General features: G+C 42.0%; 1 protein-coding gene and 1 long non-coding RNA gene across 5 annotated transcripts in view; one reads left to right on the top strand and one right to left on the bottom strand.

Annotated features, from left to right (window-relative positions):
• CLNK (cytokine dependent hematopoietic cell linker) overlaps positions 1 to 24,654 on the bottom strand; it is a 245,145-nt gene that overhangs the window by 7,771 nt on the left and 212,720 nt on the right. For both annotated transcript variants that reach the window (XM_017871957.1, XM_017871967.1), the window contains exons 15-18: positions 23,184 to 23,224; positions 15,951 to 16,084; positions 10,175 to 10,252; positions 3,424 to 3,579 (exon numbers count right to left, since the gene is read on the bottom strand). In XM_017871957.1, the coding sequence (XP_017727446.1) occupies positions 3,424 to 3,579; positions 10,175 to 10,252; positions 15,951 to 16,084; positions 23,184 to 23,224 (409 nt within the window). The remainder of the gene's footprint in view (positions 1 to 3,423; positions 3,580 to 10,174; positions 10,253 to 15,950; positions 16,085 to 23,183; positions 23,225 to 24,654) is intronic.
• LOC108529564 (uncharacterized) overlaps positions 1 to 24,654 on the top strand; it is a 120,935-nt gene that overhangs the window by 7,599 nt on the left and 88,682 nt on the right. The window lies entirely within an intron of this gene.

Here is a 24,654-nt window from a genome sequence, read left to right as displayed (position 1 = left end):
CTTTCATTGATTCATTCTTTCACCTGTGGAAATGTACGTTCAACACATATGGAAAAAAAATAGGGAATGCAAAGGAGGAGAAAATTCCAGATGAACACAGAAAGGAGCTTCTTAAAACAGACATTTGGTTCTCTCAGGGTTCCTTGGTGACAGTAATTAGAGCAGTTCATCTGGAGGCAGAGGGTCTAATCTATGGCCTGCCATAGGAGATGCTCCTTATTTGCCGAGACAGTCAGTGAACCAGCTGACAGTCTGATTAAGCTATTAGGATATTATCACAGAGTCACTCTACTTCCTTTTCTTTATTAGCAGACCGAAGTAGGGCATGTTGGAAAAAAAAGCTGTAACTATCTCAGGTCTCAGTTTCCTCGCCAGTAAATGAGGTTCGTTAAGATGTCTTTTCCAGAGCTTTTTCAAGAACTCCATGTGAGAGCAAATTAAACAGCATTTGGCCCAAGGGCCTGGCACATGCAAAGGCACACCATGTCCACGTCCTCTATTCTCAAAGGAAAAAAAATCCTTAAACCCAAGCATTTAAGAATTATATAATGCTTTCCTGGCCAGGCGTGGTGGCTCGTGTCTATAATCCCAGCACTTTGGGAGGCCAAGGTGGGTGGATCACCTGAGGTCAGGAGTTCCAGACCAGCCTGACCAAAATGGAGACACCCCATCTCTACTAAAAATAGAAAATTAGCCAGGCATGGTGGCACATGCCTGTAATCCCAGCTACTCGGGAGGCTGAGGCAGGAGAATGGCTTGAACAAGGGAGGCAGAGGTTGCGGTGAGCCAAGATCATGCCACTGCACTCCAGCCTGGGCAACAAGAACAAGACCCTGTCTCAAAATAAATAAAGAAAGAAATAAGAATTATATAATGCTTTCCTAAAGATGAGAAATTCTATGAGCTGAGACAAGATATAGGAGGATCAAGGGACATTGAGCTGGAAACTCCATTACCATAGGTATCTTAGGGGGACTATATCCTACTTATTAAAATGACTCAGTAATAGTGATGAAAATATAATTAAAATTTATCATGGCCTTGATAGGTCCCAGGCACTAAGTGTTTTACATTTATTAACTTGTCAGTCCTCTCCACAAAATGAAGAACTGGCCACTTCTCTCTTTCGTGTTAACATAGCACTTTCTTTTTTTTTTTTTTTTTTTTTTTTTTTTTTTTGAGACGGAGTCTCGCTCTGTCACCCAAGCTGGAGTGCACTGGCCAGATCTCAGCTCACTGCAAGCTCCGCCTCCTGGGTTTACGCCATTCTCCTGCCTCAACCTCCCGAGTAGCTGGGACTACAGGCGCCCGCCACCTTGCCCAGCTAGTTTTTTGTATTTTTTAGTAGAGACGGGGTTTCGCCGTGTTAGCCAAGATGGTCTCGATCTCCTGACCTTGTGATCCGCCTGCCTCGGCCTCCCAAAGTTCTGGGATTACAGGCTTGAGCCACCACGCCCGGCCAACATAGCACTTTCTTAATGCGACTGTAACTGGTAGATTTATGTATTAATCTATGGATTCACTTATGCACTTGTTCATGTCACAGTGTTCCGGGCTGTAGCAAAGGGTGGTGAACTGACCCCATGGTCGCCTCACAGGTGCTAACTACTCCTCTCCGAGCCTCCAAAAAGTGCTGTGGGTGAGACACAGGATTTAAGCTGGAATCTTGATGCAGCCTGCACGTCGATTTCACACGTGTGCCTACCTGAAGCCTGTTGGCAGCCCTAACAATGTGCCCTATTTTGTTACTTGTTGAAAAACAATCGGTATCTGTGTGAAAGTTCTGGTTTTATCCTGTATTAGTTTGTCAAGGTTACCGTAACTAAGCACTACAGATGAGGCGGCTTAAACAACAGAAATGTCTTTCTTCGCAGTTCTCGAGGCTGAAGTCCCAAGACCAAGGTGTTGGAAGGCTGCTTTCCCCCACGACCTCTCTCTTCGGTTTGCAGATGGTCGTCCCTTCCCCGTGTCCTCACATGGTCGCCCCTCCGTGTGTCTCCTCTTGTCACAAGGACATCAGTCGTATTGGATTAGGACCCATCCCAATAACCTCATTTAACCTTAATTATCTCTTTCAAAGCCCTATCTTCAAATACAGTCACATTCTGGGCTACTGGGGGTTAGGACTTCAACGTGTGGGTTTTTTGGAGTGAGGGAGGCACGATTCAGCCCCTAACAATGCACACCCACAGATAAAACTGCAACCTGGAGATGCTAAATGGGAATCACTAAATTATTGAAGTCTAGGCTTTAAAATAACATTTACATTTGAGGAAATTAAAGCCCAGGGAAGTTAAGTCACTGGCCTGAGCTCACATCCTTAGAAATGGTGGCTCATAACTAACTTCGTTCCTTACTTCCTTTACCCCTTCCTTCATCAACAGAAGAGTTGCAAGAGCAGCTTCTCCTTCCCCCTTCCGTTACTGCCTGTGTGTCTTTGGCCATTTATTTAATTTTCTGAGCCTCAGTTTTCCTACACAGGAAAAATACATAGGAAATACATAGGAAAAATGACTCCAGAGAGTTGTTGAGGATCAAAATAAGATAATGCTGGCCAGGCACAGTGGCTCATGCCTGTAATCCCAGCACTTTGGGAGGCCAAGGCAGGCAGATCATCTGAAGTCAGAAGTTTGAGACCAGCCTGACCAACATGGTGAAACCCTATCTCTAGTAAAAAATATATAAAAATTAGCTGGGTTTGGTGGTGCATGCCTGTAGTTCTGGCTACTCAGGAGGCTGAGGCAGGAGAATCACTTGAAACGGGAGGAGGAGGTTGTAGTGAACTGAGATCATGCCACTGTACTCCAGCCTGGGTGACAGTGTGACTCTGTCTCAAAATAATAATAATAGTAATGCAGATAGACTAGGCCTGGCATTACATATTCAGTGAAAATTTCCCCTTTCTTGTGGATTGATTTCTGTTATTCATGAATATTTTAATTGATTCATTCTTTTGCCCCCATCAGCAGATCTGTACTGAGGACAGGCATGCTCAACATAGCCCAAATGCTGTGGCTGGTTTCACATTCGTTTTGGGGACACAAATCTATAGATAAGGAATTCTGACAGACATCAGAAATGTCTGCAGTGGGCATTTCAGTGCTGAGGAGGGAAAGGAATTTGGCATTAGTGTATGCTCCTCTGGACGCTTCCTGGAAGGCAGAGTTTAGATGTGTCTTGTAGAATGAGTTTTCTTTAATAGGCAAGGCAGGGAGTGGGGGGTGCATGAAATGGTCAAAACTGGCCGCTGACCTGGTAGGCCAAAGTGTAAGATGTGCAGATATTTGTGGAAGGGGTGGGGAGGTCAGACTACATCCCCCTCCTTCAGGGCAGCATCCTCCTCCTCCAGGGCGACGTCCCCCAAACTCTTCCTTTATTTGTTGGGCTTAGCCTGAAACAGGGAGGCTGTTAAGTTATACCCACCTCATCTCCTCTGAGTCCTGTCCCCAGGGCAAACTGCTGATTCCTCTCCAGGAAGCGGATTTTTACATTGTAGACTTTGTTCCCATGAAACACAACCAAAACATAGGGCTCTTCCTTGGATTTTGTGGAACAATCTCGGACCAAGAAAGTACCATCCTGAAACAAAAAGAGTAACAGTCATCTTTTCAGGCATGCCAGCATTCTGCCCTTGTAATGGTGGCAACAATGATGTTTGCATGCATGAGATTCCCAGATGGATTTAGTTTTCGGTAAACCACTTTAATTCAGTAAGTTTGTACTGAGTGTCTGCATGTCTACGGGTTCTTGTCATTTTCTGAGATGTGTACCAGTTGGATCTTGACACTCTCTTCTTGAAAGTCTTTTATCAAGGCCAGGTGTGGTGGCTCACCCCTGTAATCCCAGCACTTTGGGAGGCCAAGGCAGGCGGATCACCTGAGGTCAGGAGTTTGAAACCAGCCTGGCCAACACGGAAAAACCCCATCTCTACTAAAAATACAACAATTAGCCAGGCGTGGTGGTGGTGCATGCCTGTAATCCCAGCTACTCAGGAGGCTGAGGCAGGAGAATCACTTGAACCTGGGAGGCAGAGATGGCAGTGAGCCGAAATCGTGCCACTACACTTCAGCCTGGGCAACAGAGCAGGACTCGGTTCCAAAACAAAACAAAACAAAACAAAAAAGAAAAAAGCTTTCATCATTTCCTACTGACCTGGGCATAGTGCCCATGAACTTAGCACGACCAACCTATCTTGCAGTTGGATCTCTCATTGCCCCTGCAGCTTTCTGCCTCTGGCTCCTGGCTCCAGCCAAGCCACCGTTTCCCAAAGGCACCATCTGCTTTGGGGCTCCCAGATTTTGCATGATGTATTAGTCTGTTTTCACACTTCTATAAAGAAATACCTGAGATTGGGTAATTTATAAAGGAAAGAGGTTTAATTGACTCACAGTTCCACATGGCTGGGGAAGCCTCAGGAAACTTCTAATCACACGGAAGGTGAAGGGGAAGCAAGCTTGGACCTTCTCACATAGCAGCAGGAGACAGCAGAGTGAGGAGTGAAGGGAGAGGAGCCCCTTATAGAACTATCATATCTCACGAGAACTCACTCACTAAAACAGCATGGGGGAAACTGCCCCCATGATCCAGTCACCCCCACCAGGTCTCTCCCTAGACACGTGGGATTATGGGGATTACAATTCAAGGTGAGATCTGTGTAGGGTCACAGCCAAACCATGCCACATGCGCTACTCCTTCTGCATGGAAAAGCCCTTCTCCTGCTCGCTTCTTGATGTATTCATCTCTCAATGTTCACATATTTCCTCTTCTGCCTGATGCTTGGGTATTATTCTAGAGATAGTGGGAGCCACAGCAGGCTTTGAACAGAGAAAGCTTTTACCTAATAAATTGGACTTCTGTGTGCAAAGATGTCTACGCAGGATTAGGGCTCCTGAAAGAGACATGGGGCTTCTAAGTCATGGATATCAAACTGAATGGAGAGGCCCTTTATGGGAGGAGGAATTGTAGCCTATGTTGAGGTGAGGGCAAGTACAGGGCAAGGAAGAGAAGACAGAAAAGGCCTGGAGATGTCTGAAAGATGACGGAAGAGCAGGAGATTCAGAGTGACAGAAGCCAAGAGGTGGAGACTGAGGGTTTCCAAAAGCAGGTCAACAGCGTCAAATGGTCCAAGAGCTGAGAACAGGACAATGATTAGAAATAATTTGTACATTCCAGGGAATAATTCAGAATGATACCAAGATCTGGTTGTAAAAGACTGAGAAATGGAGCAGTCCTCCTGAACATGAACACATCTACCAGGCCTAGTTTTGTAGTTACATTGTGTTATTTATATAATGAAAATGAAAAATCTGTAAGTGTAATTGTATGTATTGTATAGATGGTTATAAGTGATCTATGAAGAATAGAGGCCGGGTGTGGTGCCTGACGCCTGTATTCCCAACACTTGGGAGGCCCAGGCAGGTGGATCACTTGAGGTCAGGAGTTCGAGACCAGCCTGACCAACATGGGGAAACCTCATCTCTACTAAAAATACAAAAATCAGCCAGGCATAGTAGCATGTGCCTGTTATCCCAGCTACTCCAGAGGCTGAGGCAGGAGAATCGCTTGAACCCAGGAGGCGGAGGTTGCAGTGAGCTGAGATCTCACCACTGCATTCCATCCTGGGTGACAGAGTGAGACCCTGTCTCAAAAAAAAAAAAAGCATGATAAATATAGATAATATATGTAGTGATTTATAGCTATAATAATAAATTATGATATATAATTCTCTATATTTTATAATGGCTATATATAATTATATATTTCTATAATGAATGCTTATAGATATATAATAATGGTAATACTATATAATACAACATAGCAATACTTTAAGTATACAAAATTTATAAATAATATTGTAACATGATAGTGATGTTATGATGATACTGGTAGCTAAGGTGCATTGAGAATTGCCAAGCACTTTGCACACATTGTTTCATTTAGAGGATTTTTTTTTTTTTTTTTTTTTTTGCAATGGAGTCTCGCTCTGTTGCCCGGGCTGGAGTGCAGTGGCGTGATCTCAGCTCACTGCAACCTCCGCCTCCAGGGTTCAAGTGATTCTTCTGCCTCAGCCTCTTGAGTAGCTGGGATAATAGGCACCCGCCACCACGCCCGGCTAATTTTTGTCTTTTTTGTAGAGACGGGATTTCACCATGTTGGCCAGGCTGGTCTCAAACTCCTGATCTTGTGATCTGCCCACCTCAGCCTCCCAAAGTGCTGGGATTATAGGTGTGAGCCACCATGCCTGGCTCATTTACAGGTTCTTTTTTTTTTTTTGAGACGGAGTCTTGCTCTGTCGCCCAGGCTGGAGTGCAATGGCGCGATCTCGGCTCACAGCAAGCTCTGCCTCCCAGGTTCATGCCATTCTCCTGCCTCAGCCTCCCAAGTAGCTGGGACTACGGGGGCCCGCCACCACACCCGGTTAATTTTTTTGTATTTTTAGTAGAAACGGGGTTTCACTGTGTTAGCCAGGATGGTCTTGATCTTCTGACCTAGTGATCTACCCGCCTCGGCTTCCCAAAGTGCTGGGATTACAGGCGTGAGCCACTGCACCCAGCCTATTTACAGGTTCTTTACATAAACGTTGGGTTGTTTACATAAACATTGATGGAAAATTTTTATTCCTATTTTACAAGCAAAGGAATAAAGGTCTAAAGGCTTAAGTGAACCCCCTAAAGCATCACAGTTACTAAATGGAATACTGAAAAGCCAAGCCAAATCCTCACCCTTTAAATACTCAAGCCTCTGACTGTATAAAATAGGATGGCAGAATTTTCTGGAACTTGTCCTCCCTAAAATGTTTAGTCATAACTGAAGCCTTAATGTTCAAGCCCAGAGCACTGCCAAAGATCAGAAGGAGAGAAGAGGCCAAAACTCACAGCCAATTTTTGGGTTTGTCCTCTTAAACTCTGAAATGATTTGTCAAAATAAATCTGAGTAATTCTGAAATTTAAAATATATTATCTTTCATAAATGGGAAACACATTTTGACAGAACTGAGACAAACAGAAAAGTAGACTATGAAAAGGAAAATATGAAGTCATTTAACTGAGATTTTATTTTCTTAAAATTAAAATAAGTTATACGTATAAGTTGCTATGGTATAAGTTTCTCGGGAAGAGGCAGAAGCAGGCACACAGAAAGAGAGGAAGGGAGCATTTGCTGAGCGCCCAAATGCTGCCGGAAGAGCATCAGGTCACATGCATATTGCTTTTCCAGCACAATCCACACACGGGATTCTGGAAGGAGGTCTACTAAGACTTGTTCTTCTGATGGAAAACAGGCTCTGTGAGTGCAGTGGTGCACTGGGCATGGATTAGCCAAGAACGACAGCCAGGGTTGGAATCTACCATCACCAGGTTCGCCACTCTACCAAGGCATGGCCAGATTCCCTGGAAGGAGGAAAGGAGGGTCCTCAAGGAGCTGCATCAGCCAACCACCCAGGGCTCTTCACCCGGGCTGTGAAAAGAACTGTGAGGGCTACTAGAGTCAGCTGGGATTTTGTGAAAAGAGCACTGATCTTGAATGCATGTTCTGTCAGTTTCTCTACTTTGTGACCAACATATTGGCTTAGCCTCAGTTTCCTCATCTAGGAAATGGGATATTCCATTTCTTCCGTGTATGTTCAAGATACTTTGTAAGCAATGGTATCATTTCCTACTGCTGCTATAACACATTACCATGAAATTAGTGATGTAAAACAGAAATGTATTCTCTTAGAGTTCTGGAGGTCAGAAGTCTAATATGAGTCTTGCTGGGTTAAAATCAATAGGAGAGACTTTGTTTCCATGACTTTTCCAGTTTCTGGAGGCCAAAAAGATCCCTGGCTTGTGGCTCTCCTGTTCATCTGACCTCTACTTTCATTATCATGTCCCTTCTCTGACTCTGAAACTCCTGGTTCCCTCTTACAAGGACTTTTGTGATTATATTGAACCCACCCAGATAATACATAGTTACTTCCCCTTCTCAACATCCTTACCTTCACATCTGCAGAGTCCCCTTTTCTATGAAGGTGACATATTCATAGGTTCTGGGGATTAGGATGTGAACATCTTTGGAGTGGGCATGATTCCGTTTACCATAGCAACTTATACATATCGTTTATTTAATTTTACAACATCAATTCTGAGAGCTAGGTTTTATGAAAATGTATTGTAGCCCTATCATTTATTCACTAATTAACTAATTCATTCATGTTTGGGTTACCTCTTTCAACAATGACCATTGTACTCATTAGCTGGGGATAGGTTTTGATGTTGCATCAGTCTTGAGACACTTCCTATAACTTCTAAGCAATCTCATAGTTCTCTGCACATAGTCATTGTTTGATAATCATTTGCTCTTTGGGATGATGGTTGTGGTAGTCATTTGACCTGATGACAAGTATTCCAGTTCTTTTCTACTTTCAGCCACATGTAGCTTTGTACTTCCTCACCATCTTCGAAGTTAAGTTTGGTCACGTGACTTCCTTTGGTCAAAAATGTGTAAGCGGAAGTAAACTATGTTACTTCTGAGAGGATGTATTACGAGTCAGAGTGTGAGGGTAGAAGCACACCATTGAGATGGAGCCCCGGCAGCCTGGGTTTATCCACCCATACCCATCCTGAACATGGTTTGCAAGCAAAAGTAAAGTTTCATTATGTTAAGCAACTGAGATCTTGGGGTTGTTACTGCAGCGTAACCTACCATATCCTCATTTTTGCAGCCTTCACTATCCCTGCTCCTTTCTCGAAGAAGTCAGACATAAAGACCCTGCAGTACCTTGGGCAAACCTTGATTAAGGAGATAAACCTTGACGAAAGCAGAAGGAAGCCCCTTCTATTGTGACCTCTATAGTCCAGTATCCATATTTCATCTTCTAAATAGTTCCTTAGGGTTGATTGTACTATGTTTCATTTTACAAATGAATAAATTTACATGGGAAGTTACTTAGAAACTCGAGAAAGCCACACAGCTGATAATTAGCACAACCAAGCCTCGGGCCTGAAACTCTCCCATGTTTTTTGTTTTTGAGACAAAGTCTTGCTCTGTGGCCCAGGCTGGAGTGCAGTGGCACGATCTCGGCTCACGTTAACCTCTGCCTGCCGGCTTCAAGTGATTCTTCTGTCTCAGCCTCCCCATTAGCTGGGAATACAGGCACCCACCACCATGCCTGGCTAATTTTTGTATTTTTAGTAGAGACGGGGTTTCACCACATTGGCCAGGCTGGTCTTGAACTCCTGACCTCAGGTGATCCACCTGCCTCGGCCTCCAAAGTGCCGAGATTACAGGCATGAACTGCTGCGTCCGGTCCTCTTCATGTTTTTTTTGTTTTTATTTTTTAATTTAATTTAGTTAATTAATTAATTAATTTCTGAGACAGCATCTCACTCCATTGCCCAGGCTGAAGTGCAGCAGCACAATCTTGGCTCACTGCAACCTCCGCCTCCAAGGTTCAAGCGATTCTTGTGTCTCTGCCTCCTGGGTAGCTGGGATTACAGGTGCCTGCCACCATGCCTGGCTAATTTTTGTATTTTTAGTAGAGGCAGGGTTTCGCCATATTGACCGGGCTGATCTCGAACTCTTGACTTCAGATGATCCACCCACCTCGGCCTCCCAAAGTGCTGGGATTATAGGTGTGAACCACTGTGCCCAGTCCTCTTCATGTTTTCTTGTTTTTTGTTTTTATTATTTTATTTTATTTTATTTATTTATTTTTGAGACAGCATCTCACTCTGTTGCCCAGGCTGGAGTGCAGTGGCACAATCTTGGCTCACTGAAACCTCCACCTCCCAGGTTCAAGTGATTCTCATGTCTTGGCCTCCTGAGTAGGTTGGATTACAGGCATGTGCCACCACACCTGGCTAATTTTTTTGTTTTGTTTTGTTTTGTCTGTATTTTTAGTGGAAACGGGGTTTCACCATGTTGTTCAGGCTGGTCTCAAACTCCTCACCTCAAGTGAGCCACCTACCTCGGCCTCCCAAGGCACTAGGATTACAGGGGCGAGCCACTGCACCTGGCCTGAAACTCTCCATGTTAAATGCCTTTTTCAACTACAGCCTCCCAGCGTTGAGAAATACACGGTGATGCAGGAAATAATACATGAAAACAAGCTGCTTGTTACATCTTGTGACACATGAGCAGAGAACCTTAAGATGCCTATGGAAACAATGGCGCTGGGCCATGTGAAAGGCATTACCTTGTTCTCCTTCATGAATGCCTCTTCGACTGCCTGGCGGCTGTATTCTCCAACGTACCATTCATTGTGCTGGACATCCTGCAGAACAGAATCACTTACAAATATTTTAGGGTCAAAGGAAAGTATGAATTACTGATTAATTAATTCAAAATTTGCTTTTGTTCCACCAGTGCCTAATCACAGTTTAATCTATAGTAGATATTCAGTGCCTAACATTTAGTCCCTGAACTTGGAGAAGCCCACAGATACTTGGGGCAGAGAGACACAGAGAAAGTTACTACATCTGGGGAATTCTGAAGTCAACGGGAATCTGTTGAGAAAGGTCCTTCAGCACCACCCTCAGAATGGATGATAAGCCCGCTATCTATCAGTGCTTTCTGAATCCTCAGCTGCTGAGGCTTATTGAGGTGGAAATACGTGTTGTTTGTGAAGCCTACACTGCCCTAGTCACATACAAACAGCAGGGAGGGAGAGTCCATCTCTGCCACTTCCCTAGAGGCACAGGCGGCCGAGCTATGATTTCGATCCTAGTTTATCTAGCTTTCTTCTGGGCCGCACTGCTTTATTTATATCAATGTTAAATGATTTTAAATTCTTTTGATGATCCAGACTAACTGGGAGAAGGAAAGGCAGTCAGGGAGATGCATCATGGACTTGCAATTCCTTCACAGGGTTCCGAGGATCATAATATTAAATTATCCTCCTTGTGAGTCCAGCATCTATAAGGTCCTTCCTCATTTAGTAGCATGTCAATCCATCCCTACAACACATCTTTGAAGTAGGCACGTCAGGTAGTATTAACCGTAGTGAAGATGGACAGTGAAGGTTCAGAAAGTCAAAACCTGAGCTGGGCGTGGTGGCTCATGCCTGTAATCCCAGCATGTTGGGGGGAGATTGAGACCAGCCCGGCCAACATGGTGAAACCTCGTCTCTACTAAAAATACAAAAATTAGCTGGGTGTGGTGGTGCGTGCCTATAATCCCAGCTACTCAGGAGGCGAAGGCAAGAGAATCGCTTGAACCTGGGAGGTGGCGGTTACAGTGAGTCGAGATTACACCACTGCATTCCAGCCTGGTGACAAAGCGAGACACCGTCTCAAAAAAAAAAAAAAGTTGTCAAAACCTGTCACATGGTTGGCAAGAGTTAGGTACATGATATCAGGTCTTTGGTCTCTCATTCATTTGGAGTCTCTGGTCCACTGAAAAATAAACCTGATACATTCAATACTGAGATTCTGATTCTGTTCATGTGAGAACACACTGATGTCAACACCATCTGGAACGGTATGAGTTAGCTCTAACTCAACCCTGCAGTCTCACTTCCTGCCATCCCATTTCAGACATGGGTCTGGCCAGACAAAAGTGCTTGTACTCTGGACACACACAGCTTCAGGAATAGAACAAAATTGGCCCTACTGCCTGGAATCCCTCCTGGTCTTCACCTCTGCCTACCCAGCTCAGCCATTCTTTTGCATCAAGATTGGGACTAAAAGTCACTTTTTTTTTTTTTTTTTCTTTTTGAGACACAGAGTTTCACTCTTGTTGCCCAGGCTGGAGTTCAATGGCACAATCTTGGCTCACTGCAACCTCTGCCTCCTGGGTTCAAGCAATTATCCTGCTTTAGCCTCCCATGTAGCTGGATTACAGGCATGTACCACCATGCCTGACTAATTTTTGTATTTTTAATAGAGACTGGGCTTCACCGTGTTGGTCAGGCTGGTCTCAAACTCCTGACCTCAGGTGATCCACATGCCTTGGCCTCCCATAGTGCTGGGGTCACAGATGTGAGCCACCACGCCTGGCCCAAAAGTCACCTCTTATTTGACCTAGTCCCTACCCCTTGCTGAAAGGTCCATGGCAGGACCAGTTCTGCCTCACTCCAGCAAAGCCATGTGACAGGCTCTAGAGACAAAGGAAGCTGTGGAGCCCATCTCCCCACTGAAGCATGAACTGTCTGAGGTTGAAGTGGTTTACTGCTTCCAGGGGGCCTCTTGGCCAGTCCATGGACTTGGCAGAGCTCAGTCATGGTGCATTTCATCTACTCTGTTTTTATTTATTTGTCCAAGTTGGAAGATGTTTAGAGATGAGTCCTGTGTTTCTCCAGGTGTGGTCATGCGGGATGGCTGGTGACTGTAACTGGTGCTTAGAAACTGAATTACGTATCTCGGAATCACTTGTGGGGAGGGAGTCCCCTTCTAATTCTCTTTCTAGTCCCCCTGAATAATTCAAAAGGAATGTTCCGTTTTGGCCTAATGCGTCTTTAATATCTCTCTGACATTTCTAATCTCTTCTTTAACAGAAGAAGAGCAGTCCTTATGCTGAGAGTCATTAGCAGGTGATGGGATCCTGCTGCAGTTTAATAGCTTGTTTTGTTTATATTGCAATGAATTTTTTTTTTAATTAGGGAAAATATTGTAAACCAAAAATATAATTCTAAGGCCTCCTAACCATCTGAATGGACTCCCTCCTCTGCCAGGGCACTGTTAAAATTTAACCCGAAAGACTGGTTTGGGTCATGACAGGAAGTAGGGGTCAGACATGCCTCATTATACCTCTCTGTCATTAACATCAACACAGACTTTAAGTCTGAGAGGAAGCATTTACAATCTATTCTCTCGGAGGCCTGCTACCCGAAGGCTTCATCTGTACAATAAGAACTTTGGTCCAAAATCCCTTATCTTAACCGATAATAAGACCTCTATCTATCAGTGATATACCCTTTCTGTTGATCCCAGGTCTTTAGATAAACTCAACCTATTGTTAACCAGAAAAATTTGAAATTTACCTATAACCTGGAAGGCCCCACTTCAAGCTGTCCCACCTTTCTGGACTGAAACAATGTATTTATTAAATGTAATCCCAACACTTTGGGAGGCTGAGGCAGGTGGATCACCTGAGGTCAGGAGTTCAAGACCAGCCTGGCCAACATGGTGAAACTCTGTCTCTACTAAAAATACAAAATTAGCCAGGTGGGGTGGTGCATGCCTGTAATCCCAGCTACTTGGGAGGCAGAAAAATCACTTAAACCTGGGAAGCAGTGGTTGCGGTGAACCGAGATCATACCATGGCACTCCAACCTGGGCAAAAAGAGTGAAACTCTGTCTAAAAAAAAAAAAAAAAGAAAAGAAAAGAAAAAAAAAGAAAAAAGGTGTATTTGATTGAAGTCTCCTATCTCCCTAAAAAGTATAAAACCAAGCTGCACCCTGTCGGGCACACATTCTCAAGACCTCCTGAGGGCTCTGTCATGGGCCATGGTCACTCATATTTGGCTCAGAATAAATCTCTTCAAATATTTTCCAGAATTTGACTCTTTTCGGCAACAATATAATAGGATTTACCATTTTAACCATTTGTAGTTGTATAATTCAGTGGCAATAAGTACATTCACATTGCTTTACAGCCATTTCCACTATCCGTCTCCAAAAGTTTCTAATGACTCCAAACTGAAACTCTGTATCCATTAAAGAATAACTCTCCATTACCTCCACCTCCTTCCTCAGGGCCCAGTTACCACCATCCTACCCTCTGTCTCTACGAATTTGCCTGTTCTAGGCACCTTGTATACGTGGAGTCATATATTTGTCCTCCGTGTCTGACTTACTTCACGCAGCATAATGTTTTCAAGGTTCTTGTATATTGTATCACGTTAGAATTTTATTCCTTTTTTATTCCTTTTATTCCTTTATTCCTGTTTCATTGTGCGTGTGTGTACAATTTGTTTATCCATTCATCTGTCAATGGACATATAGGTTGTTTCTATCTTTTGTTTATTATAAATAATTTTATCAACGTGGGTGTACAAATATCTGAGTCTTTGCTTTCAGTTCTTTGGGGCATACACTAAGGAATGGAATTACTTCTTTTTTTTTTTTTTTTTTTTTTTTGAAAAGAATCTCCCTCTTTTCCCGACTGGAGTGCAATGGCACGATCTTGGCTCACTGCAACCTCCAACTCCCTGGTTCAAGCAATTCTCCTGCCTCAGCCTCCCGAGTAGCTGGGACTACAGGCACGTGCAACCATGCCCAGCTAATTTTTGTATTTTTAGTAGAGATGGGGTTTCACCCTGTTGGCCAGGATGGTCTGGAACTCCTGACCTTGTGATCCGCCCACCTTGGCCTCCCAAAGTGCTGGGATTACAGGCGTCAGCCACTGCACCTGGCCTGAATGGAGTGACTTCTAAAGTCACTTTCTACGATATATAACACTGGTTAAAAAAAATTAACCAGGATAGTGATATCAAGTGAAAACAGGTCACCTTAAAGAGTATTATTAAGTAAATGTTATTATTGACAGGACACAGGTATGCCACAAATCATAAAGGCACATTCAAATACCTGAAATCAGGGAAATCCTGATGTGGTCTAAGCCTGTCTCATGCCTATGAGGAATTCGGGATCTGGGAGGGAGCGTGACCTTGTGTAGACCTCTAGTTAGCTCTAGTTAGAACCAAGGGATCCCCATGTTTATGAAGAAGGTGAAAGAGGAAAAGGAAACCGAGTGTACGACAAGGGACAATAAAAGAAGGACGTGTTTTTTTTTTTGTTTTTTTTTTTGTTTGTTTGTTTTTTTTGTGGCAAAGTCTAGCTCTGTTGCCCAGGCTGGAGTGCAGTGGTGCGATCTCAGCTCACTGCAACCTCTGCCTCCCAGGTTCAAGCGATTCTCCTGCCTCAGCATCCCAAGTAGCTGGGATTAAAGGCATGTGCCACTGCACTTGGCTAATTTTTGTATTTTTGGTAGATATAGAGTTTCTCCATGTTGGTCAAGCTGGTCTCAAACTCCTGACCTCAGGTGATGTACCCACCTTGGCCTCCCAAAGTGCTGAGATTACAGGTGTGAGCCACCATGCCTGGCCAGGATGTGAAAATATTTTCCAAAGTCTAATTTCAGATTATAAGACACTTTTAGAATTAGGTAGAAATTAATATGAATATAAGGATAACAAAAGAGCTTTAGGATACTGTAAGAATTCACCAGAGATATCCTATTCATTCTGCTTCTGCTTAGAAATCTTCACAAGCTCTGTAGCACGACAGTGAGTAATAGCAGGGTATGGGATGGAGACCTGGAAGAGGCACATCCTCTGGGGTTTTACAGTGAAAGACTTTAATAAATAGCATCTAATGTGATGGAGAGAAAGGATACAAGATACAGTGAAAGCTTTATTCCCCCACCACAGGGTAATGTAAGTGAAAATGGTGCAAAATAATCAATTGTAGGGAATGGGCATATTTTAGAAAGAGACCACAAAATAGATGATGGACACACAAGAACACAGTTAGCATCCATTTGCATCTCCCCACTCTTTACATCTCCATTAGGGTGGGGACCATAACCTCTAGAACATTATCTGGCACAATAACTGCTCAACTAATGGTCACTGGACTGTTAACTGCAATGAGTGTGTAATACATGAATCTTTTGCTGGAAAAAAATTGCAACCTGTATATCCTAGTTAACCCCCACAAGATTATTGGACAACCGGTAAATATAAAACACATGTCTAAATATCTATATTTTTGGATTAATTTTTTTAAAAACACTTTAGAATCTGGAAACATGCCACTCAAAGAATCTGGTGAGAGACCAACATAATATGTTATATAGCAACATATTTAAAATATTAAAATACTTTAAAATATTAAAACCCAGTAATATGTAGCCAGAAGGGAAAAAGTTGAAGTCAAACATAAATAATCTCATTTTGGGCGTTGTTCAGGAAAGTTCTATTTAGATGCCAAGTACATCTAGAAGGACTTGGCAGAGAAATGTCTGCTTACCTTTCTATCAGACCTTTTGGGGAAAGGTGGTCTCCAGCTTGTGTATTTATAGGGTGATATATTTTCGTGAGGGCTGCAGCTGGCTGGAGGCTGGCATCTCTGAGGAGAACAGGGCTGCATGCCTCCTCTGTGATCTGGAAAGGTTAAATTCACATTTCAGTGTGATTTTGTGACTGGTGCAAGCAGTCTCCCACCTCCAAAAAGGAACTGAAACCCTTCTCTCCTTCCTATATCCGTGAGGACCTTCTTGGTCAACACCACATCAGCTCACTCAGTGGCTTTAATTCTCTCTGTTTTGTTCCCTGCCTGTAACTTTGCGCTTCCTCCTCTCTTTCCTTAGGACTCCCAGAGTCATCTTTTAATAATGTAATTCTGAGCCAGGCGTGGTGGCTCACGCCTGTAATCCCAGCACTTTGAGAGGCCGAGGTGGGCGAATCACGAGGTCAGGATATGGAGACCGTCCTGGCTAACACAGTGAAACCCTGTCTCTACTAAAAATACAAAAATTATCCAGGCGTGGGGACGCACTCCTGTAATCCCAGCTACTAGGGAGGCTGAGGCAGGAGACTCGCTTGAACCAGGGAGGCGGAGGTTGCAGTGAGCCGAGATCATGCCACTGCACTCCAGCCTGGGTGACAGAGCAAGAGTCCGTCTCAAAAAAAAAAAAACACAAAACAAAATGGAATTCTGACTCTGCCACTCCCCTTGGTAAAATTTCTGACATGATTTCCTTTCTGCCTAGAAGAAAATGTAAATGTTTTCCTTCCGTCCATAAGGCTCTGAATGGACTGTCTATTCATATTTCTCCATCCACATCCTCATTTCTCCCCCAAAGAGAATCCCTCTATTTTGTCTACTCTGTTCCGTGTGTAATGAACTCTGTTCATTTTTTAAAACATGACAAGTTTATTCCCTATTTTGGAAACACTATTTTTTTCAACTTGAAAGAATAACTTTAAAAAATGAAACGTCATACTTTCTAACCCAAAAAAATGACTGACAAACTATTGTTATTCCAACCTCGATATTTGACAGATACGTTAATAAAAATGAACAAAGTGAGCATGTCACTTCATGGAAAATAAGGGGCAGTGTCTGTTACTGATCATAAGATTGGAATTTGCAAGTGCAAACTGGAGTTTGAGGAATCTTGCATCTGCCACTGTAACACAACAGAAACCCAACATTTACACTTTTCTAATGTGGTGGGTGGTGCAAATGTGATTTTAAACAGATATTACATAATAACATGTATCAACAGTGGCAGTCCTGTTTATGTCTATTATCCATTATTTTCTAAGTCATCAATGGATGATGTTGCACAATCCTGCCTGGATGAAAGATAAATTCAAGTACAAGACAGACCGAGGGATTTTAAAGTAGCAGAATATAAAAAGTTCATTGATAGGGGTTTGATTTCACATGACACCTAAACTTTAAGACACTACCACTTGTCAAATGTTAAGGTGCTATTTTCTCTACATACCTCAATCAAAATAACATTTTCATTGCATGTCTTTCCAGTTAATAATAATAAAATATATATATATTTTGAAATTTAGACCACAAACATGGAGTGAAGTGTAAGGAGGAATACCAAGCAAGACAGCTGTAAGTTTATTGGTAATTTTAAGCAAGGAGTAACTATTTTAAAAACATAAAACCTTTAGGATAGATAAACATTATGTAAGTAAAATACTAGGCAAAAATAACTTATGAAATGGAAAAGAGGTAATCAGTGTGAATGCAGAATTATGAGTTTTTTAGTTGTAATTCATTCTAAAAAACGTAACCAAAGTTACAGTTATGCTTAGTAACTTAACAAGAACTTTGAAAGGATGGGTTGCTTTTGATCCAGTAAATTTTTGAGATGAAATATTAAACATTAGCAAATACATGCCATTTTCCATAATATTTATATAGGTGCTAATTCTGCTTCTTGTAATCAAAAAGCCAAGTTTATCTCTAAGTTTACTAAGAAGAACACTACTTCTGATGCATTGACAATTTTATTCTAAGGAGACCAAGGATTGTAGCTTTTTTTTTTTTTTTCTGAGACGGAGTTTTGCTCTTGTTGCCCAGGCTGGAGTGCAATGGCACAATCTTGGCTTACTGCAACGTCTACCTCCCCAATTCAAACGATTCTCCTGTCTCAGCCTCCCGAGTAGCTGGAATTACAGACACCTGCCACCACACCCAGCTAATTTTTGTATTTTTAGTAGAGTCAGCGTTTTGCAACATTGGCCAGGCTGGTCTTGAACTTCTGACCTCAGGGGATCCGCCCACCTTGGCCTCCCAAAGTGCTGGGATTATAGGCGTGAGCCACCATGCCTGGCCAGGATTGTTGCTTTTAATGTTGAGCTTAAGGATGTTTGTTATGAGGGCTTATTTGTATCAAAATATTTGTTGCAGAAAGCTGTTTGATCACTTAAAGTTTAAATTACCTTAATTGTGGTTAGTTAATTTCAGCCATCAATTTATATTTTTAAAAATGAGAATAAAACTAGAGCCATTCCTAGTTTTAAAACGTTATTTTGGCCGGGCGCGGTGGCTCTAAGCCTGTAATCCCAGCACTTTGGGAGGCCGAGACGGGCGGATCACGAGGTCAGGAGATCGAGACCATCCTGGCTAACACAGTGAAACCCCGTCTCTACTAAAAAAAAAAAAAAATGCAAAGAACTAGCCGGGCGAGGTGGCGGGCGCCTGTAGTCCCAGCTACTCGGGAGGCTGAGGCAGGAGAATGGCATAAACCCCGGAGGCGGAGCTTGCAGTGAGCTGAGATCCAGCCACTGCACTTCAGCCTGGGCGACAGAGCGAGACTCCGTCTCAACCAAAAAAAAAAAAAATGTTATTTTATAAATAAAAAAAATGTAAGTTTCAAACACAAAGAAGAATCTGCACTTTCGGAAATAAAGCATTCTAAGTTTTTTGTATTGTTTGAAAAGAAAATATGAATTTCAGATTGCTAAAATTTTAGCATGCCATTATTAAAAATATTTAGCATAACCAAAAGAAGACTGATACTGAAATGTATAACTTTCAAGAAAAAGAAAGAAAGGAAAACAAAGGCGAGATGAATCTAGTATACAGCAGGACAAAAAAATTAAATACAAATCAGGCAAATAGGAGGCACAACATATATAAAAACAGACCCCAAAATATCAGTAAGCACAATAAGTGTCAAAGGTGCAAACTTACCTTTAAAAATCAGAGGCAGATTGATTTAAAAATTCCAGTTATTTGCTAATTGCACTTCTAACATGTAATTACACAGAGAGCAAAAGGATGGAGACCTGTATACCAGACAAATTCTAACCAAGAGAAAGCCAACAGAGCTGTACTAATACACAATAAAATTGACTTGAGACTTATTTAAATGGTCATAACTAACTTTTCAACACGGATTGAAGAAATAGGAACATACTCAAGAGGAAAAAATAACCATTTTCGGTATTTCCTATCACTTAGATGGTGTTGCATGCATAGTAATGTTCAGTGATCATGAATTTTTCATGGTATTGTGGCAACTGATTTATTCTTTTTTAACCTTTGGTGCCTTGCTTGGATATTTTAAAAGTCCCACTTGAAAAAGAGCATTTGGAAACAGCTATGCATTTGTAGTTTGTTCAGAGAATGACTTAAAACAAAACAGAACAAAGAAACCAAAAGAACAAGTTTGCCAAGTAAATTTTCCCTGAAAGCCTGGTTGGATCTTTGTTGAATGAATGAATGAAAGAAAGTCTGACTCTATAACTCGCTGTAAGTATTTAATTGATTTTGTTTTAAAATAATTGAAGCAGTTAATCTTTGGAATTTTTTTTTCTTAAATAAAACATTACATTTAAGTTTTATAACCCCATGAAATAGGAGTTTCCTAATATGGAGAATGGAGGGTCACAGAAATGAAGCCACAAGATAAGGGGAAGAACATTGGGACTAGCACAGTGGAGGTGCACAATAAATTTGAGGGAGAGTAGCCTAATAGAAAAGGCATGGGTTGAAAAACCACACTGATATCAATAATTACTAACATTTAAAATTCTTATGCATTATAGATTAAGCTCTTAGCAGTGTTTGATCATATAACCACCCCATCAAGGCTAGCTGTGAGTGTTGCTAATATTACTAGAGAAACACAGTTCTAGGCCTCCCTGTTGTAACTTACAATAAAGCATTTTATGTTAAGCAGGTAGTCTGCAAATATTTATTCGGAAAATTTAATTCACTCTTATACACAATTTAAAAAATAATTTTATAAGAAAAAGAGGCTGGGTGCGGTGGCTCACGCCTGTAATCCCAGCACTTTGGGAGGCTGAGGCGGGCGGATCACGAGGTCAGGAGATCGAGACCATCCTGGCTAACACGGTGAAACCCTGTCTTTACTAAAAGTACAAAAAATTAGCCGAGCGTGGTAGTGGGTGCTTGCAGACCCAGCTATTCCGGAGGCTGAGGCAGGAAAATGGTGTGAACACGGGAGGCGGAGCTTGCAGTGAGCCAAGATCGCGCTGCTGCACTCCAGCCTGGGTGACAGGATGAGACTCCATCTCAAAGAAAAAAAAAAAAAGGAAAAGAAAAAGAGCCATCTATTTTAAAGCAAAGAGAAAGCATTAGTGAACATAAACTAAAAATAAAAAAGGAAAAGAAAGCAGATGATCTACAATCCCAGACTTAGAGAATAACGTTGTTACTACTTTGGAATATAACCAAAACTGGGGCCTCTTCCAACATGTCAAAATATTTTTTTCTGTCCTGAGATCCACTTGCTTTGGGTTCCTAATAGTTTAACTTGAATGCATTTATCAAAGAATTGAGGCCGGCGCGGTGGCTCAAGCCTGTAATCCCAGCACTTTGGGAGGCCGAGACGGGTGGATCACGAGGTCAGGAGATCGAGACCATCCTGGCTAACACGGTGAAACCCCGTCTCTACTAAAAAATACTAAAAAACTAGCCGGGCGAGGTGGTGGGCGCCTGTCGTCCCAGCTACTCGGGAGGCTGAGGCAGGAGAATGGCGTAAACCCGGGAGGCAGAGCTTGCAGTGAGCTGAGATCCGGCCACTGCACTCCAGCCTGGGCCACAGAGTGAGACTCTGTCTCAAAAAAAAAAAAAAAAAAAAAAAAAAAAGAATTGAGCCAAATCTGTTTATCAGGCAGTAATCGAACAAGAATAACTGAACTTCCCCAAAATTATTTTCTCATTTGTAAAAATAAGTATAATAACATGTACAACTGCGGGGGTGTAAATTTCACTCCGCTGCATGAATGCCTATACCTGATGCATTAGAGAATTCATTAGACCGATAATTCTAGGAGTGTAGACGCTGCGTGTTGTTTTCTGACTACTTAACATCGCCAAGTACTGGTGATCCAGGCATGAATTCATACCCAGTAGAATGAGTATCAGTTCAGTAGCTGATGGAGGAACATCGCAGGTGTGCTTAAGCACTGGTTAAGAGAAGGTGGGGTGGTCTCCACTCTGTATTCTCAGGGCTCAGCCCAATTTTTGGTATAAACCATGTTCTTGGTGGATGTTTGTTTACTGAAACAGGAACTAACGAAGGCTCAAACATTTCGCCATCCATCTCAGGCTTCTTTCAGCAACCTTGTTTCCTCTGAGATGAGGTGAGATTAACTGACAGTAACCTAAGCAACCCTAGTACAGATGATCTACTTACAGCCCTGGGGTGCTTGACTAGACTCATATCTGTGAAGGCCATTTCCATTGCTCTATTCCATTCTTCAATTGCTCTTTATTTGTGCTTGATTTTATATTTCAGGTTAAGATTCTGAATTTCTCTCTAAGCTATGATTCTGCTTCCCCATCCCTGCAATAAAACCTCCATAAGTAACACCCCTTCTGAGCCCAGTCAGCCTCTGGACTTTCCTCCGGGATGCTCCAAGTCTTTTCCTCTTCATCCACTCAGATCTGACCTTTAGGACATCTGATGACTAGGGATTGAGTCCATTGGGTTTATTTTAGCCCTCTTTGGGCACCTTTTAAATAAAGGAATCTTTTGTTGGGAAACTCATTAGCAATGTGTGTATGAGAGGAAGTGAATTTATCAGCTTGGTTTTCCAGCCTCAGGCCCAGATGGCTTATGGCAGCAGTGATATGAAGGCATGATGGAAGTCCGTGAAACAACCTACAGGTCCACTGAGGTCATTTGGGTGGGAGGAAGAAAGAGAATGCAGAAAAGGACAAAAGGACATTAAAATGGATCAGTTGCCTACTACATGGCAGGCAGAGGGCTGCGTGTATGTGTGTGTTGTGTGTGTGTGCAAATACTGTATTAATATGAATGTATCAGTTAACATTACTACTTGAATTTTATGAAAGGGGAAAGGTAAAGCTCAAAGAATTAATTTGTTCAAAGTGATCTTACTATAAGGAGAGAGATAGAATTAGGAGCAGGATCAGTAGAGAACCTCATCCTCCCCACAATACCCTGTGGGCTTTGCTTCCTCCAGGTTTAAACCCCCTTTTCTTTTTTTTGGCTCAACAAAGAGAGATTCCAGTGCGAGATGTCAACACAGAATCTTCATGGCACATAGAGTGAAAACAGGAAGGACAAATGAATATGATGGCAGTAGTTTGTGCAAAATGATTAGTAATATCAACACCCACCACTAACAGTCATGGAACTCTATATTTATATGCCGCTTCAGACATCGCCACAGATGTGATATCCTTCTGATTTTTACTTTGCAAACAGTCACTAAGAGATGTCAGTTTTATTTTCTTCATTTTGCAGATTTTTCTTGAGACAAATTTGTTTTGCACCCAATGGATTGGGAAAAATTAAGTTTATCAAAAACAACTGTTGGAGAGAATGGGGAACAATGGAGAGTGACACACTGTTGGTGAGACCAGTCAATGTCTGTCTACTTTGGAAAACACATCTAGGGCAGTTGAAGAGATGCATGTCCTAAGACAGAGCAATTTCATGAAGAGAATTTCTTATGAAGGGAAATGATCACATTTTATACATGGGACAACATCTGTACTAATGTTGATAGCATAATAATATTCATAAGAGGAAAAACTAGAAACCACCTAAGTGATCATATTTAATCATGGATTAAAATTATTGTCATAGTAATGCAATGGAAATGAGCTAATTACATCTGTATGCATCAGCTCAGTGGCTCTGGGGTTCACAACAGCTAAGTCCCAGAGCAGCAATATCGCAGTATCATGACTTACCTGTTTATTTGATAATTCTGAAAGTGCTCTTACCTCTGTTTTGCACGCTGTGGTTGCTCGTCGTGAATGAAGAACTATAAGAAAATATGTTAGAATTCAAAGAATGTTAGTATTTCCCCTTGGTGGTAAAATTCCACTCAGAGGCAAGGTCAATGATAACAGCCTGAAGTCACAGTTATAAAGCAGTTTATATTTTACTGGATAAGCTAGAAGAATCATTTGTTTTGAAAGGCACTAGGAGGCATGTTCTCCTCCTTTGTCAAGCTGGCAATATTAGACGTGGAACAAACTGACCATATAAGTTCTTCTCAGGTCTTTTCAGTGAGTGCATATCATTATTCTTCACTTTTTGAAGTCATGAGTTTAAACTTGCTTTGTAGCTACAGTCACTATGGAACACAACATTTTGCTGGTGGGGGCTCAAAATCTATAGAAACTGTTTACCAATTGAAAGTCAACCGTAGAGTGGAAGAAGAATATAGAAATTATTGTATTCCTTCTAGAATTGTGTGCTGAGTAAGAAAACTTAGTGGATTATGATTAAAAAAAAAAAGCCAAAGAAAAGAGATTATAAAACTATAAGACAAAATAACAATATGCATTTCTAACTACAAAAATGATATTATCAAGACTGTTCATCAGTGGCTTTTCTTAGCACTCTACTTAATACTTAGCTCTGATTTTCTGGTTCATTTTGTATTGTGGTCAGCATCATCCATATAAGCTCCAGGTGCTACCACAGTTAAATCTAATTACATGAGAGATGCTCTATTCCAAGGACTGTGCTATTGACTAAAGCCTCTGGGTTAATTAAATGAAACCTGATCCATTTCTAGTGCCAATGAAATCAACTGAGCATATATCTGGTTTATGTTGTCACCATAAAAGCCCGAGGTCATGTATTTTGCTTTGTGGATAAAAACGCGAGCAGTTCATCCAGTCACCATACTACGCTGTGACTGCCAGTCAGACTGCTACTGAAATTCAAAATTTGACTCCGTTAAAACCAGAATCCTTTTACTAGCAGCCAGTGTACAATTCTGTTAAATGTCTGGGAAAAAATAGGGAATAGCAAAATTTTTCTGCTCTAATAGTTTAGGATTTTTAGAAAATGTTGAAAAGAATAGAAATGTCCTCTGTGGATATTCTAGAAGTACATAGTTGATATGAATTTAAGCAGAAAAAAATAAAAGCAAAATAATGCAAATGAAAATTAAAAGGCCTGGCGCGGTGGCTTAAGCCTGTAATCCCAGCACTTTGGGAGGCCAAGGCAGGCAGATCACCTGAGGTCAGGAGTTCAAGACCATCCTTGGCAACATGGTGAAACCCTGTCTCTACTAAAACACAAAATTAGCTGGGCGTGGTGGCATATGCCTGTAGTCCCAGCTGCTTGGGAGGCTGAGGCAGAAGAATCGCTTGAACCCAGGAGGCAGAGGTTGCAGTGAGCCGAGATCACACCACTGCACTCCAGCCTGGGCAATGAGAGCGAAACTCTGTCTCAAAA

The sequence above is a fragment of the Rhinopithecus bieti genome, unplaced genomic scaffold, assembly GCF_001698545.2.
Source record: "Rhinopithecus bieti isolate Rb0 unplaced genomic scaffold, ASM169854v2 scaffold_865, whole genome shotgun sequence".
NCBI lineage: Eukaryota > Metazoa > Chordata > Mammalia > Primates > Cercopithecidae > Rhinopithecus > Rhinopithecus bieti.
The sequence above is the reverse complement of the archived record's forward strand: the minus strand, read 5'-3'. Positions and strand labels throughout refer to the sequence as shown.